This window comes from Colobus angolensis, unplaced genomic scaffold (assembly GCF_000951035.1).
Source record: "Colobus angolensis palliatus isolate OR3802 unplaced genomic scaffold, Cang.pa_1.0 Scaffold215, whole genome shotgun sequence".
NCBI lineage: Eukaryota > Metazoa > Chordata > Mammalia > Primates > Cercopithecidae > Colobus > Colobus angolensis.
In genome coordinates this window covers 5,129,445-5,143,648 of record NW_012115322.1, presented here as the reverse complement: position 1 = coordinate 5,143,648, position 14,204 = coordinate 5,129,445, and the positions used below count along the sequence as shown (strand labels likewise).

The 14,204-nt window shown below is 36.7% G+C and overlaps 1 protein-coding gene across 4 annotated transcripts in view; it reads right to left on the bottom strand.

Moving 5' to 3' along the window:
- Positions 1–14,204, bottom strand: part of ORC4 (origin recognition complex, subunit 4) — an 86,545-nt gene that overhangs the window by 15,626 nt on the left and 56,715 nt on the right. For all 4 annotated transcript variants that reach the window (XM_011943071.1, XM_011943073.1, XM_011943072.1 and 1 more), the window contains 4 exons: positions 9,169–9,244; positions 8,678–8,763; positions 5,113–5,161; positions 2,147–2,298 (listed from right to left, as the gene is read on the bottom strand). In XM_011943071.1, the coding sequence (XP_011798461.1) occupies positions 2,147–2,298; positions 5,113–5,161; positions 8,678–8,763; positions 9,169–9,244 (363 nt within the window). The remainder of the gene's footprint in view (positions 1–2,146; positions 2,299–5,112; positions 5,162–8,677; positions 8,764–9,168; positions 9,245–14,204) is intronic.

Genomic DNA, 14,204 nt, shown 5'->3' with positions numbered 1-14,204 from the left:
CAACAATTAAGACCCTAAATTTGGGAATGAAAAGAGATGGAAGTAAATAATGTCTTTGTTGTAGGCAGTAATGACAGAAGTTGGCAATGTGGGCATAAAGGAACTAGTAAAAACAAAACAAAACCAAAAAACAAAAATGGAATTACTCCCAATGGGGAAGAAGATGCTTGCTGGCAGTCACTACTCCCTCTATCCTTCTGCTCTCTCCCTATAAACATGGATACACAGATAAAATTATACTTAAGGCCAGGCGCAGTGGCTCACACCTGTAATTCCAGCACTTTCGGAGGCCGAGGTGGGTGGATCACAAGGTCAGGAGTTTTGAGAGCAGCCTGGACAACATGGTGAAACCCCGTGCCTACCAGAAATACAAAAATTAGCCAGGCATGGTGGTGTGTGGCTGTAATCCCAGCTAGTTGGGAGGCTAAGGCAGGAGAATTGCTTGAACCCAGAAGGTGGAGGTTGCAGTGAGCCGAGATCATGCCATTGCACTCCAGCCTGGGCGACAGAGCAAGACTCCATCTCAAAAAAAAAAGAAAGAAAAAAGATTACACTTGAAAGAACTACACAGTTGGAGAATTATATACATACACAATAAAAAAAGAACATCTGATAACACTGCTAAGAAGTTACTGGTATTTTATTTGGTTCTTCACTGGGTCAACAACACTTGCCACAGCCACTTCCACCGAAAGGAAGATTTTTTTTTTTTTTTGGCAAGAAGGCGGGTGCTTCTTTGATCCTTGTCATAGACTGCTGCTTTTGGCAAGGAGGAATAAAGATATGTGGAGCACCAGCCAGTGATGTATGAGGGGAGTTTATACTAAAGCCATACATCATAAGCTCTAGAGCACAGGGAAGGAGGGGCAAACGACAGTGACTCTATAGAGAAACAGCACTGGAAGGAGGACTGTTGAAATATGAATTAGTAAAAAGTTTCACTTTTCTGAAAAAGAAAAAGGGCTGTAGGAAAGGAGATGTGAATGTATAAATGTGCCTGAATATGTCTGTGGAGAATGGAGGGGGAAGAGGATGGCAAGCAAGCTATGGAGGCACGGCAGTTATAGCATGAGAAAAGAGATAACCGTGCTATGGTATGGACGTGGTTTGTCCCCACCAAATCTCATGTTGAAATTTAATTGCCAGTGCAACAGTGGGAGGTCATTGGAGCGGACCCTCATGAATAGATTTAATGCCCTCTTACTGGACTGAGTTATTGTTCTCATGAGGACAGATTAGTTCTTGAGACAGCGAGTTGTTATAAATTGAGGTTCCAACTCCCATCTGGTTCGTTTTTGCACATATCTGCTCCCTATTTGACCTTCCACCATGTCATGCAGCATGAAAGCCCTTGCAACAAATCCAGTGCCATGCCCTTGAATTTCTCAGCCTGCACAGCTGTGAGATAAATAAACCTCTTTTCTTTAAAAATTACCCGTCTCAGGTATTATGTTATAGCAACACAAAATGGGCCACGGCACTCTTCAATGCCAGTTTATCTGAATTCAGTAAGGAAGTTCATGCTACAAGTGTGTAAGAAGGTAAACACAAAAAGGCCTGTATAGCTGTCCAAAGGTACACATGGTTCAATATGTACAGAGCCTTCACAAAGTGATAGTGATATGGAGACTATAGTTAAAATCATTCTAAAATATCCCATGGAATGAAAAAGCCACTATCTACTGTCAGTGCTTGGTAGAATCTTTTCCATTTCTGGAGACGTGTACTTTGAAAGTTGGAATAGTATTATTTAGAGTTGATTTCAACCCTTTTCAAAATATGGAAAAACATCTTACAACAAAAACTATTACCAAGTTTTCTCAAATACTGGTGGGATTACTTAACTGCCTCATTACTTGATAATGTAGAAATTATATTTATTAGTATAATCTGATTTCATACTTTTTTCTTCAGTGATTTCATTGGGGGGAGGGAGGTATTCATTAATGGGCTAAGGTAACCATTAACCTGTTTTCCTCAATTTGAGTTGAAAAGCAGGATAAATACACCAGGCATTGCTGAAACAAAATTTTTAAAATGCCTAATATAATGACCTAAATAAGTGAAAAAAGACTAGTAGTGTCAGCAATTAAGCTTGAATTTTAAAATATTATAATCAACTTTTTTAATGAAGAAAAGGACTTACCAATCTACATGTAAGGCCAATAACTGCTATTGGGGTCTGTGCAGACTGAGAAATGTCAAAAAGATTATAGAGAAGTGTTTGGTTTTTATGATGAGCAAAAAGATCAAATTCATCTAATATGAAGATCACTGGGCAACTGCTAGTTCGGTCACCTAAGATAAAATAAGAGCATTACATTATCAAGAAATTATATCCACCTTTCCTAAATTTCCAAACTATTTACTGTATTTCAGTTTTTAAAACTCAATTCTACAAACATACTGATAGCCTACTTTGGGTAGGGGATTTACTGATGCATATATATTCATTCAACAGAAAAAAATTATTCCAAGGACAAAGACAGCCCCGACTGCTCTCAAGAAGTTTAGTCTAGGCTGGGTGTGGTGGCTCACGCCTGTAATCCTAGCACTTTGGGAGGCTGAGGTGGGTGGATCACCTGAGGTTGGGAGTTTGAGACCAGCCTGACCAACATGGAGAAATCCCATCTCTACTAAAAACACAAAATTAGCTGGATGTGGTGGTGCATGCCTGTAATCCCAGCTACTCGGGAGGCTGAGGTAGGAGAATTGCTTGAATCCAGGAGGCAGAGGCTGTGGTGAGCCAAGATCGTGCCACTGCACTCCAGCCTGGGCAACGAGAGTAAAACTCCATCTCAAAAAAAATGGTTCAGTCTAGGCCGGGCATGGTGGCTCACGCCTGTAATCCCAGCACTTTGGGAGGCTGAGGTGGGTGGATCACCTAAGGTCATGGGTTTGAGACTAGCCTGGCCAACATGGTAAAACCCCATTTCTGCTAAAAAAAAAAAAAAAAAAAAAAAAAAAATTTGCTACTTGGGAGGCTGAGGTAGGAGAATAATCTTGAACTGGGGAGGCAGAGGTTGCAGTGAGTTAAGATCACACCATTGCATTCCAGCCTGGGCAACAAGAGTGAAACTCCATCTCCAAAAAATAAAAAGTTCAGTCTAGTTCCTAGACTCTAGTAGAGTTTGTTGTTGAAAAATGTCAAAAATCATTTAAATTACTAAAGACTATTATTTTTATAATTATGTGAATAAAATTCTTATTTAATGATTATAAAATTGAGAAAGAGTTTTCTATATCTGCACAGAATGAAAACACTTTAGGATTAAAATATAAGAGGAGTCATTAATTAATGAACAAAACTAATGCTTTAAAAGAGAATTGTTTAGTAGAAATACAAGGTACATTTCTTGTAGAAATACTTGTTATAAACAAACTTTTAGATTATAAAGTTCAACTAAAGCCACTTAAACTCCCTTTATGCACAACTTTTAGCATTTCAACTACAATGCTTTTCATTGGGAAAGTTCCACATCACCCTCTGGTTACATTTTTCTCACTTCAATGATGGAAACAACTTTAGTAAAAGAATCCCTTTTACCTTAGGCTTAATGCCTTTACATTTGTGTTAAAAGGTAAAACAAATATCTGATAAAAGATAGACTTATTTCACACAAATAAATACAGTAGTCTAAATGATTTAATACTGGTATAAAACCAAAGGGATTACTCAAAAGTCTAGAAAGAGACCTATGTACTAATACAGAATTTTAGTATTTGATAAAATATTGCATTATACATCAGTGGGGAAAATTAGTCTATTCAAAGTTAGATCCCTACTTCACAGGTAAAATCAGAATAATTCCAAACAAATTTTAAATTACAAATATATATATTAAATAAAAAGATGGATCAATGTTTTTATAATCTGAAGGAGAGAAAAAACTTTCTAGATAAACTTAACTACGTGGAAAACGTAAAACTTTAGATCATCAGAAAAGTCCAAACCAAACTTAAGGGAAGAGAAAAATAAAACACAGAAATTCCGATAACTAAGTATAAGATAAACATTACCACAATAGGTCAAAGACCCAACAGGAAATACAGTCGTGTGTCCCTTAACGACAGAGATACGTTCTGAGAAATGTATTGTTAGGTGATTGCATCACTGTACAAGAATCCTAAGAGTGTACTTACATAAGCCTAACTGGTGTAGTCTACTAGACACCTAGGCTATATGGCACAGCCCATTACTCCTAGGTTATGAACCTATGAGCATGTGATAGTGTAGGCAACTGTAACACAATGGAAAGTATTTGTGTATCTAAACATATCTAAACATAGGAAATGTACAGTAAAAATATGGTTTTATAATCTAATAGGACCACTGTCACATATGTGGTCTATCATTGAATTAAAGGTTGTTATGTGGCACATGACTGTACATAAACCAGGAAATTTCAAAGGTCAATAAAAATATGAAATGACAAGCATTACCACTAACAGAATTATGCAAACTAAACAAAGAACAAAATTATTCAAATTAAACTAAGAGATGAAAGTTCTTCTATTATATGGGCAAACATAAAAATAATAATTGTTTTTGAGGTTGTGAAGAAAAAGGTATTATCAAATATTTTTACAAAGTAAACCTTTAGAGTAGTTTTTAGATGTCTTTTAAAGATGGTGCCTTTCAACCCAGAATTCTACCCATAGAAATTTATTCCAGGAAATATCTGGATGATCATCTAAGTATCTCTTCTTAATTATAAAAAATTAGAAAAAGTCCATAATTGGTGATTAATAAATAGCACCTTATAAAACAAGATGAGAACCATAAAAATGATGCAGATCAAAATTTGATTACAAAATGATAGGTAAAATAATTTTATTGTAAAAAGTTACATTTATCTCCATCAATAATATACTGATATAAACATCATCAGTATATACAGTATATTATACTGTATATATTAATGAATAAAGAAACCAAATGCTAATTGAGATAATCATTGTTATAGTGGTGGGAATACAGTGATCATTCTTTTTAATGTTTCTGTATTTTGAGAGTTTTTCTTTTGGCAAAAGCTTGTATTACCTTTATAATCAAGGAAAAAATAAAGTTAAAACATATCTTCTGAAATGGCTGAATATGTTAATATTTACCTTTTTTTAAAGCTTCCAGAAGAAATGAAAGGTTTTCAGCAAAGCTTCCCTGAACAACAAAATGAGATAAAATGATTAAAAATTTAGTGAAATAAAGAATAAAAGAGGGCTGATTCTCAGATTTTACATAAACACTGTATATCTTCTAGTTATTAGAGTCACTGCCCAGACTTTGCTGAGTGTCTCTATACTTCCTATCTGAAACTTAAATACTTAAACAAAGATGGCACAACACTGAAAATGGCAATTACAATGTCATGCTTGAAATTTTATATTTTAGAACTTGAGGATATAACGATCAAAGAAGAAAAAGAAAAGTAAGGAATTTTATATTTCCCGGACAAAATCTGTAAGAAATTTGAAGGTAGTTTTGTAGAGTTGCCATATTCTAAATATTGTTTGAGACTTAGAAATGGATTCTACTTTGTGTCTTCAAACACAGTGGGGTCTTGCAAGTCTCAAATTAATTTGTACTGGTAAAGAAATAACCATGAATTTAAATGAGATACAAAAACAAAAAGCTTTTTTGAAGCATTAGAACTATAATAGTGTTTGTCTATTCAAGAGTATACTAAAGAATTTTTAAATTTTTATTTATTTATTTTTTGAGACAGAGTCTTGCTCTGTCGCCCAGGCTCGAGTGCAGTGGTGCGATCTCGGCTCGCTGCAAGCTCCGCGTCCCAGGTTCACGCCATTCTCCTGCCTCAGCCTCCTGAGTAGCTGGGACTACAGGCGCCCGCCACCACGCCTGGCTAATTTTTTGTATTTTTTAGTACAGACGGGATTTCACCGTGTTAGCCAGGATGGCCTCGATATCCCGACCTCGTGATCCACCCGCCTTGGCATCCCAAAGTGCTGGGATTACAGGTGTGAGCCACTGTGCCCGGCCAAGAGTATATTGAAGAGTTTATGTATATCATATCATGTTTGGCTATGTTTACTTGTAATACAGCCAAAACGTTTTTGGATACAATTAAATATTCTTGATGAAACTTAACGTAGTAGATGCATTATCTAGGTGCTTCAGATTGTGGGTAGAAGGCCCATTAAAATATTTTTTTCATTAAAGTTATTAATTTTTATTTCATTCAGAGTTCATAATTAAAAGAAACAGCCAACTTTAAATTTGAGGAGATATAAAGGAGAAAAGAAACGCACTTATTCATTCTCCAGTTGAGAGATCTAACATAAAAATAGCATAAAGATTTTTAAACTTTCACATATTGTGATGTTGTTATGCTTTTTCCAAGGTAGGCAGACCAAGAGGTGTTATCCATAATTTATCATGATGTAACAAATCCTCAAAGAGACAATCTGCTGGGAAATCAGTGGTCAGTTACTCAAAGGTAGCTTGTCTTTCAGGCTTTTTGTTTAAAAGATTATTATATCTGATACTAAGTATATACTTCTTTTTTTTTTTTTTTGAGACGGAGTCTCGCTCTGCAAGCTCCGCCACCTCCCAGGTTCACGCCATTCTCCTGCCTCAGCCTCTCCAGAAGCTGGGACTACAGGCGCCCGCCACCATGCCTGGCTAATTTTTTTGCATTTTTAGTAGAGACGAGGTTTCACCGGGTTCGCCAGGATGGTCTCAATCTCCTGACCTCATGATCCGTCCGCCTCAGCCTCCCAAAGTACTGGGATTACAGGCATGAGCCACAGCGCCCAGCCCTAAGTATATACTTCTATAAATATGTATTTGTTCATGTATAATATACATGTCTGCTTATATCAAACCAGAAAAGCTGTGGGTTGAATTAAGTGACTTAGGTTCTTATAATGTCTAGCCTCTGCCATTTTATGACCTTTGGCAACCTAATTATGCTCTCTGAGAAGAAACCAAATGTATATAATGAAAGAATTAAACTAATAATTTCTGTACCAGTATTTCTCTATTCAAGAGTATATTGAAGAATTTATGTATATCATATCATGCATGGCTATGCTTACTTGGAACACAGCCAAAACATTTTTGGATACAACTTAAACTAATAATCTCTATATGTGATAATAATAGCGAAGATTAGAACAGATTGATAAAAAATTGTGTTTATTATTTCACATAAAACCAGTATGAATATGTAACATTTAAAAATGTCAGAAACACCTATCCAGATCAACTGGGAACCAAAAGCCAAACTGAGCATACTATTAAGGAACTATCTTTGGCTCAGAATATGCCACTAGCTTCAACATCACATTCTAAACAGGAGGTAGAATATTAGATTTATAGAAGGGGCATTTTGAAATTACACTTCAAAGACCTATAGACTATGGAAGGGACAAATTTACTCAACCTCTTAGATTATTAGATTAGTATTTTTATTATGTTAATATTTTCATAGATTAATATATTTATAATTTATAGATTATATAATCTATAATCATATATAATCTATAATTATACAATAATCTATAATTATATATAATCTATTACATAATTATATAGATATAACCTATTATAGATTTATATAGATTATATAATTATATAGATTTATAGATTTTCTAGATTACTGTTAATAGTAACCTATATTTTATAGATTAATTTTATAGATTATTTTATAATTAATAATAATTTTATAGATTAATTATTAAAGAAAACTCATAAATGCTAGGAGTGTTACACAACTATGGCGGTGTCATTGCAGCACAAAGCACACAGTTCAGAAATTAGAGTGGTGCCACGGCATGGTCACCAGTAACCAGAAAATGAAGTTGGAATGTATATAATCCACTCCAACTGCATAAGCAGTATGAGGCTAGGTAATTTCATCATGAAAATTCAGGTAGCTGCAAAATTAAATTATCATGTTTTCCTTAGGCCCTATATATTAAGTGAAAGGTAAAAGTTTAAAACACTTCAAGTCAGTTTATTTTACTGATGTTCACTGTCCTGAGACTATAAGATATGACAATGATGTATGAATAAATTTCTGAAAGCAGAATAAGATAACTGACATTTGTACAGCACATTACCATCCAGCAAATTATTTTTTAAGTTAAATGATGTGTAGTGTTTTCTTTCTTCTTCAAAATAATCCTGTGAAGTATGGATAATAAAATAATGCCCAATTAACATGCAAAGAATCTGAATTCAGAGATACTTGTTAGCTCTGGATTATCAGGTAGTCAAAGGCATGACTGAAACCCACCTATTGCAGCTTCAAATTTAGCACATTTTCTACTATAGGCAGACTACTCAAGTCTCAAAAAGGTAGGAATAGGCTGCTGGAGCATGGTATTTTAAAAAATGTGTTAATCTATCTCCAGAGATAGAGAACCAAAGTATTCACCTTACAGAAAAAGAAATAAACTCAGAATATCTACATAAACTTGGGTTTCTTAGCTAGTTTACAGCTAGTATAACCTACTATGAAAAAATCCAAATATTGTAGAGACTTAGTGACTAAATGTATTCTATACATTACACATTTTTATGAAAGAATCTTATATATTTCTATTTAGAATTTCTGAACCTCTCCCTACCATTCCAGAAATATAAAAATATACATGGTATAAAGACATTACCTTAAAGCCTATTTAATAAAATAACTGAAATTATACTTACAAAAACTTTATCTCCAACTACATTTTCCAGATTTAACTGCCTTGTGATTTCCTTTAGGGCGATTTTGTCATTGATCTGCAGCAGTCCTAAAATAAAGTCCATTTAAAAGTATTTAATTAAAACGAAACATGTATTTGATATAGCAGGTTGTTTTCCAGTTAAGTAAATCTTCCCAGTCAAAGCCTGTTAGCTCACATCACTTTCTTTTTAAAACTTAGCAATAAAGACATTCTGTAGAATCAAAAAACAATCCTCCTTGGGATTAGAATGATTTAAAAAAAAAGAAAAAAACCAGAGTCCTTCTGAGACTCCTTCATTATTATTATTTTAATTTCTAAAAATACTGCATATGGTGTGCTAAGTAAAACATGGATCTAGTTTTCAAAATCTATTAAAATGAATTTGAAATATACAAGTGAATTTAGTTTCATCATATTAAAAACCCCACAAAGTTTATGTAATCGCCAATGGCAAAATAATGGCATACTTACCATTTAAGTGAACTTGTAATACATTTTCACTCACTTCTTCTATTTCCATGAGTTCTTTCAAAGCATGATTTATTAACTAAATATGAAAAGTTTATGAGATAATAATAGGTAAAATATTTAAAAAGTCCATATTCTTTTTCAAACTACAAGTGGTAAGAACAGAATATAAATAAATTGACCTCTTTAACAAATAAGTTTTCAAATTCTTTACAGATAAAAGGTTTAACTAGAACATCTCATATCTGACTCTTTTCAAGAAACAAGAGCCAGGACTGATATAATATTCTCTCAATCACCTACCCAAACTTTTAATACAAATTTAGAAACAACCAAGTTTTAAAACAAATATTTCTCTATATGTCACATTAAACATGTGACATGGCCCTTATAAACTTCATGTCTCAGTTAGTACATTACACATCTCTCTGACAATTACTAAATATCACTGTAATCAGTTAAAAGCCTATTGAATTAAAGGTTTCTATGCAGCATACTTTTTTTTTATAACACTGTACTGCTCTCATACTGTGATATCATATATATCTCTTCATATTACCAATGCATTCACTTGTTTAAAGACTTTGAAAGTGAACAGAATTAAGAAAAGCCAAAACTCTTTTTAAAGAGTAAAGATGGACTGTTCCTTCCAATATTAAAATATAGGTACTATCATAAAATAAGTGAACTGGGAAAAGCAATTGTATATACAAAATATTAGTAGAGATGGCATCAAAACTTAGCACAAAAAGGATTACTCAACAAAGGCACTGGGACAACTGGTAAACTATTTTCCAAAACAAAATACTATTTGTATTTGCAATATGCTACTTATTTGTCATTGCAACACCTTATCCAAAAAGAAAAAAGCAAATATGATCCTCATTTTAAATTATATAACTTCCACAACAAGATACCAAAAATAAAAAAAATTTCCTGGTTGCATGGTTTTTAAAGCATAGGGAATTCTAGGTCCTCTGAAAAGGAGACAATCTCAAGATATCACCTGTCATACTACAAGTAATAGCCCAACTGAGAAGTGACATTTAATGAGAAGTAACATTAAAGGACTGTATACAGGTACTTCTTCACCTCTGGATCAGGTCAGACACTATAATAAGAGTACATCCCTAGATGATATACTGTTGGTCTCTCAAAACAGTGCTTTCAGTAACTTTTTTTTTTTTAGCAATCCATGGTATTTTCTTTCCTCCATCTCTTGATATTTTGCTTAATACATTTTTTCCTAGGTTATGTTTTGTTTTAATTCATAAAATGTTTTATGTTTTGATGAATTATTCAAAACAATTTCAAATCCTTTGCTAAAAGGAATAGGGATTTTAATAATACCTTCCATTTTATATATGCATAAGGAGAGTTGTAACAGGTTTACAACTTTCTTTCCACTCAACTTACTTTAAACACCAACTTATGCTTTGCTTGGATCAGCCCACTAATATTTTATGGGTTGTGTGTATGGTTTGAAATGATAAATATATTAGCAAGTGATCTTCAAACAATGTTACTTCTAATCTGGGTATTGCTAAAATTTACTGTGTAGTTTAGGTAATCAACCATTTAAGTTACCTTTTTTCTTGAATATGTTGTCACCATTTCAAATATTTAAACTACATTATACACTAAAAATATTTAGTTGGTTATTAATGTCACACTGACCAACATAACCAAATCTGGTAATCTCCTTTCCACATTCTTTGTGCCTAAAATTTAATATTACAAACATACCAGGATAATTTTCTTAGATCTCCCCACATCCAGTAATTTTTATGCTCACCAACGATTATACTATTTCCAAATATTATAATAAAAACAGGTTTCACCAATATGCAACTAGGAGAAATATCCTATTTAACCATCTAGCAAATCTGTCCACAGTAAATTCCATGTGTAAGAGCATTTTCTAAGGGTCGGTACAGTGGCTCACACCTGTAATCTGAGTGCTTTGGGAGGCACAGGCAGGAGGACTGCCTGAGCCCAGGAGGTTGAGGCTTCAGTGAGCTATGATTCAGCCACTGGGCTCCAGCATGGGTGACAGAGTGAGAGCCTGTCTCTTAAAATCAAAAGGTATTTTCTAGGGCTCAATCTGTCACATGAAGCTATATCAATTTTTTAAAAATAAAATGCTTGTAATATTATAAGCCACACTATTGCCTTTTTCAATTAACTGTAGAGTTAGAATTTCTGTATTTCAGACAGTTTGGCCAAGTATAGTGTTTTAAATATACTATAATCTTGGGGTTAGGATTAGGGTTTAAAACAAACATAAGACTACAGGTCTTATGTTTTAAAATTTGAATTTGTATAATTATACTAATGAGGCTAGGCACAGTGGCTCATGCCTGTAATCTCGGCATTTTGGGAGGCCAAGGTGGGTGGATAACTTGAGCCCAGCAGTTCCAGACCAACCTGGAAAACATGGTGAAACCCTGTCTCTACTAAACATAAAAAACTTATTAGCTGGGTGTGGTGGCACATGCCTGTCCCAGCTACTCAGGAGGCAGAGGTGGGAGGATCGCTTGAGCCTGGGAAAAGGAGGCTGCAGTGAGCCTAGGTCATGACACTGCACTCCAGCCTGGGCAACAGAGTGAGACCCTGTCAAAAAAAAAGAAAAAAACTAAGAAAGAAAAGAAAAAATACAAGAAAAAGAAAAAGAAAAAAATTATACCATTGAGAGTTACTGAATAAAAATAAATTGTATCTGAGAATTTATTCAATCCATATTTTCTCTCAGGATACTCCCACACATACAACAAATTACAAAAGTAGCAGAAGTTAAACAATGCTCATCTCTTCAACCTGCCAACATCAGAGTACATCAGGAATACATGAAACTATATCAAAATGGAATGCCAGGCAAGGGACTCTTCCAGATTCCACTATAGTGAAACCCAATAAATGACTGCAAAACACCACAATAGGGCTCTGGTTTAAGAAGCAGAAAGTAGATAAACCGTCAGCGTGGCCAAGAATAACCAATCCATTTTGTTAACTGATAAATACTATGACTTAATGCTTTCGCCTTTAAATTTCACCTTGATTAAACCTATAGGGGTTTATGAAAAGGTGCTATAACATGGAAGGAAGGGAACAACAAGCAGATTAAAAAGCTTAAGTGCAGATTTAAAATATTAAGCAAGATGGCTGATTAGAGACTCCTGGTGCTCGTACCCTACACAAGAAAGGACCACAGCAATGAATGAACAGCTAAGATTTGACTGGCGTGTTGAAGGGAGAGTGCTGGGAAGGGGAAACACATGTGTAGTGACTGAAAATCCAGGAGGGTAGTGTGTAGGCACCTGGCCTCTGCAGCTACATCTCCTGCATCCAGATCAAATCTTCCCGTAGTCAGGAGAGACTTTCCATTTTGGGGAAAAGATAAGCAGAAGATCCCCACCAGTCCTCACTAGCACCATAAACACCTACAGTCCTTACCACAGGAGAATCCCATAGTCCTAGCAAGCCCTAAGTCAAGGTGGAGAGCTGCTGGGAATTCAAGCAGTTGCATTGCTCCAGATCATGAGAATAAAGTATGCACTCTCCATCCCTCACCCACCTGTAGGCCAACCTGCTGCAGCATGGCACCGTTGAGGCCAAAGCCACTTCTGTTGTGTGCCCGGCTTCGCAAGCCAGTAGCCACTGCACCTTTTCAGTACTAGGGGTCCATCTTCATTCCACCAAGCCCACATAGGTGGTTGAACGCCACAACTCTAGCTGCATGGAGACTGAGCCTATAATTGGCTATGACTCTGGTCCTACACAGCAGGGAAACCAACCTCTTGCTGCCACACTTCCGGCCAGAGGACCAATCTGGCAGTCCCACCCAGGGCAAACTCTTGCTTGAGCTGACCAAACCAGTGTGGGGCTCTCTCTCAAGAAGGACAGGCCCCCGAGCATCCAAGCAGCTGATACACCCCTTGTGCTGGTACAGTGGCTATGCACCCATACTCAGAACCTCAGAAACAGCCCCATAATACCCTGCGCCCCTCCCTCCTGCAGACATACCTCTGGCTTGCCCAGTGGTCCTGTGCCCACAATCAGGGCCTGAAAAATAGACCAGAAGGTTACCCCTGGCAAGCATGCCTCCAGCCCAGCCGAGCAGCCATGAGCCATGACCTGTACCTGAGAGACAGCCCCATGGGCCACCCATGGTGAATACACCTCCCAAAGGGTGGCCAAGCATCCTTGTGAACACACACTAGGCCTGAGAAGTAGCTCTTCAGGCCATTCTTGAGCCTGCCAAGCAGTCTTGTACTCACCTCCCAAACCTGACAAACAGCACAGCCTCCCTATAACCCATCAGACATGCCCCAGGACCAGCCAACCAATCGTGTGCCCACATCCCTAACCTGAGAAGTACACTAGTCAACTGCCCCTAACAGACACATTACCCTAGCTGGCTGAGCAGCATTACACCCTAGGTCTACAAATCAGCCCTGAGGGTTGCCTCTGGCAGACACTCTTTCGGGCCAGTCAAGCAGCCCTGCTCCTACTTCCCAGGTCTACGAAATGATCCAGTGGGCCATCTCTGCTGAAAAGTTCCAGGCCAGCCAAGCAGCAGTGTCACAGGCCTGAGAAACAGCCTCACGGGATGCTCCTAGTGGGCATGCCCATAAGCCAGCTGAATAGCCTTGTGACTGCATCCTGAACCTGAGAAACAATTCTGTGGAACCCCTCAGCAGATATGGCCCCAAGCCATTCGAGGAACTGTATCTCTACACCTCTGTTGGGATTAAGCAGCCTTGCACCTGGATCCCAGGCATCTCCTGGGCCTGAGAAACAAACCAGTGAGTTGCTCCTGGCAAACATTCACCAAGGCCGGCTGAGCCAACTGCATGACTATGCTCCTGGCCACATTAATAGCCCCATCTGCCAGTGTGTCAGATCCCAAGGTGCTTGACCCACCATATGCATGCATATGCCCCTAAACTGAGAATCAGCCCAGCAAACCCACCCCTTGCAAAGCTGTACAGCTACCACCAGAAACTCTCAGCCTAGGCCACTGAGACACTTGTAAATGA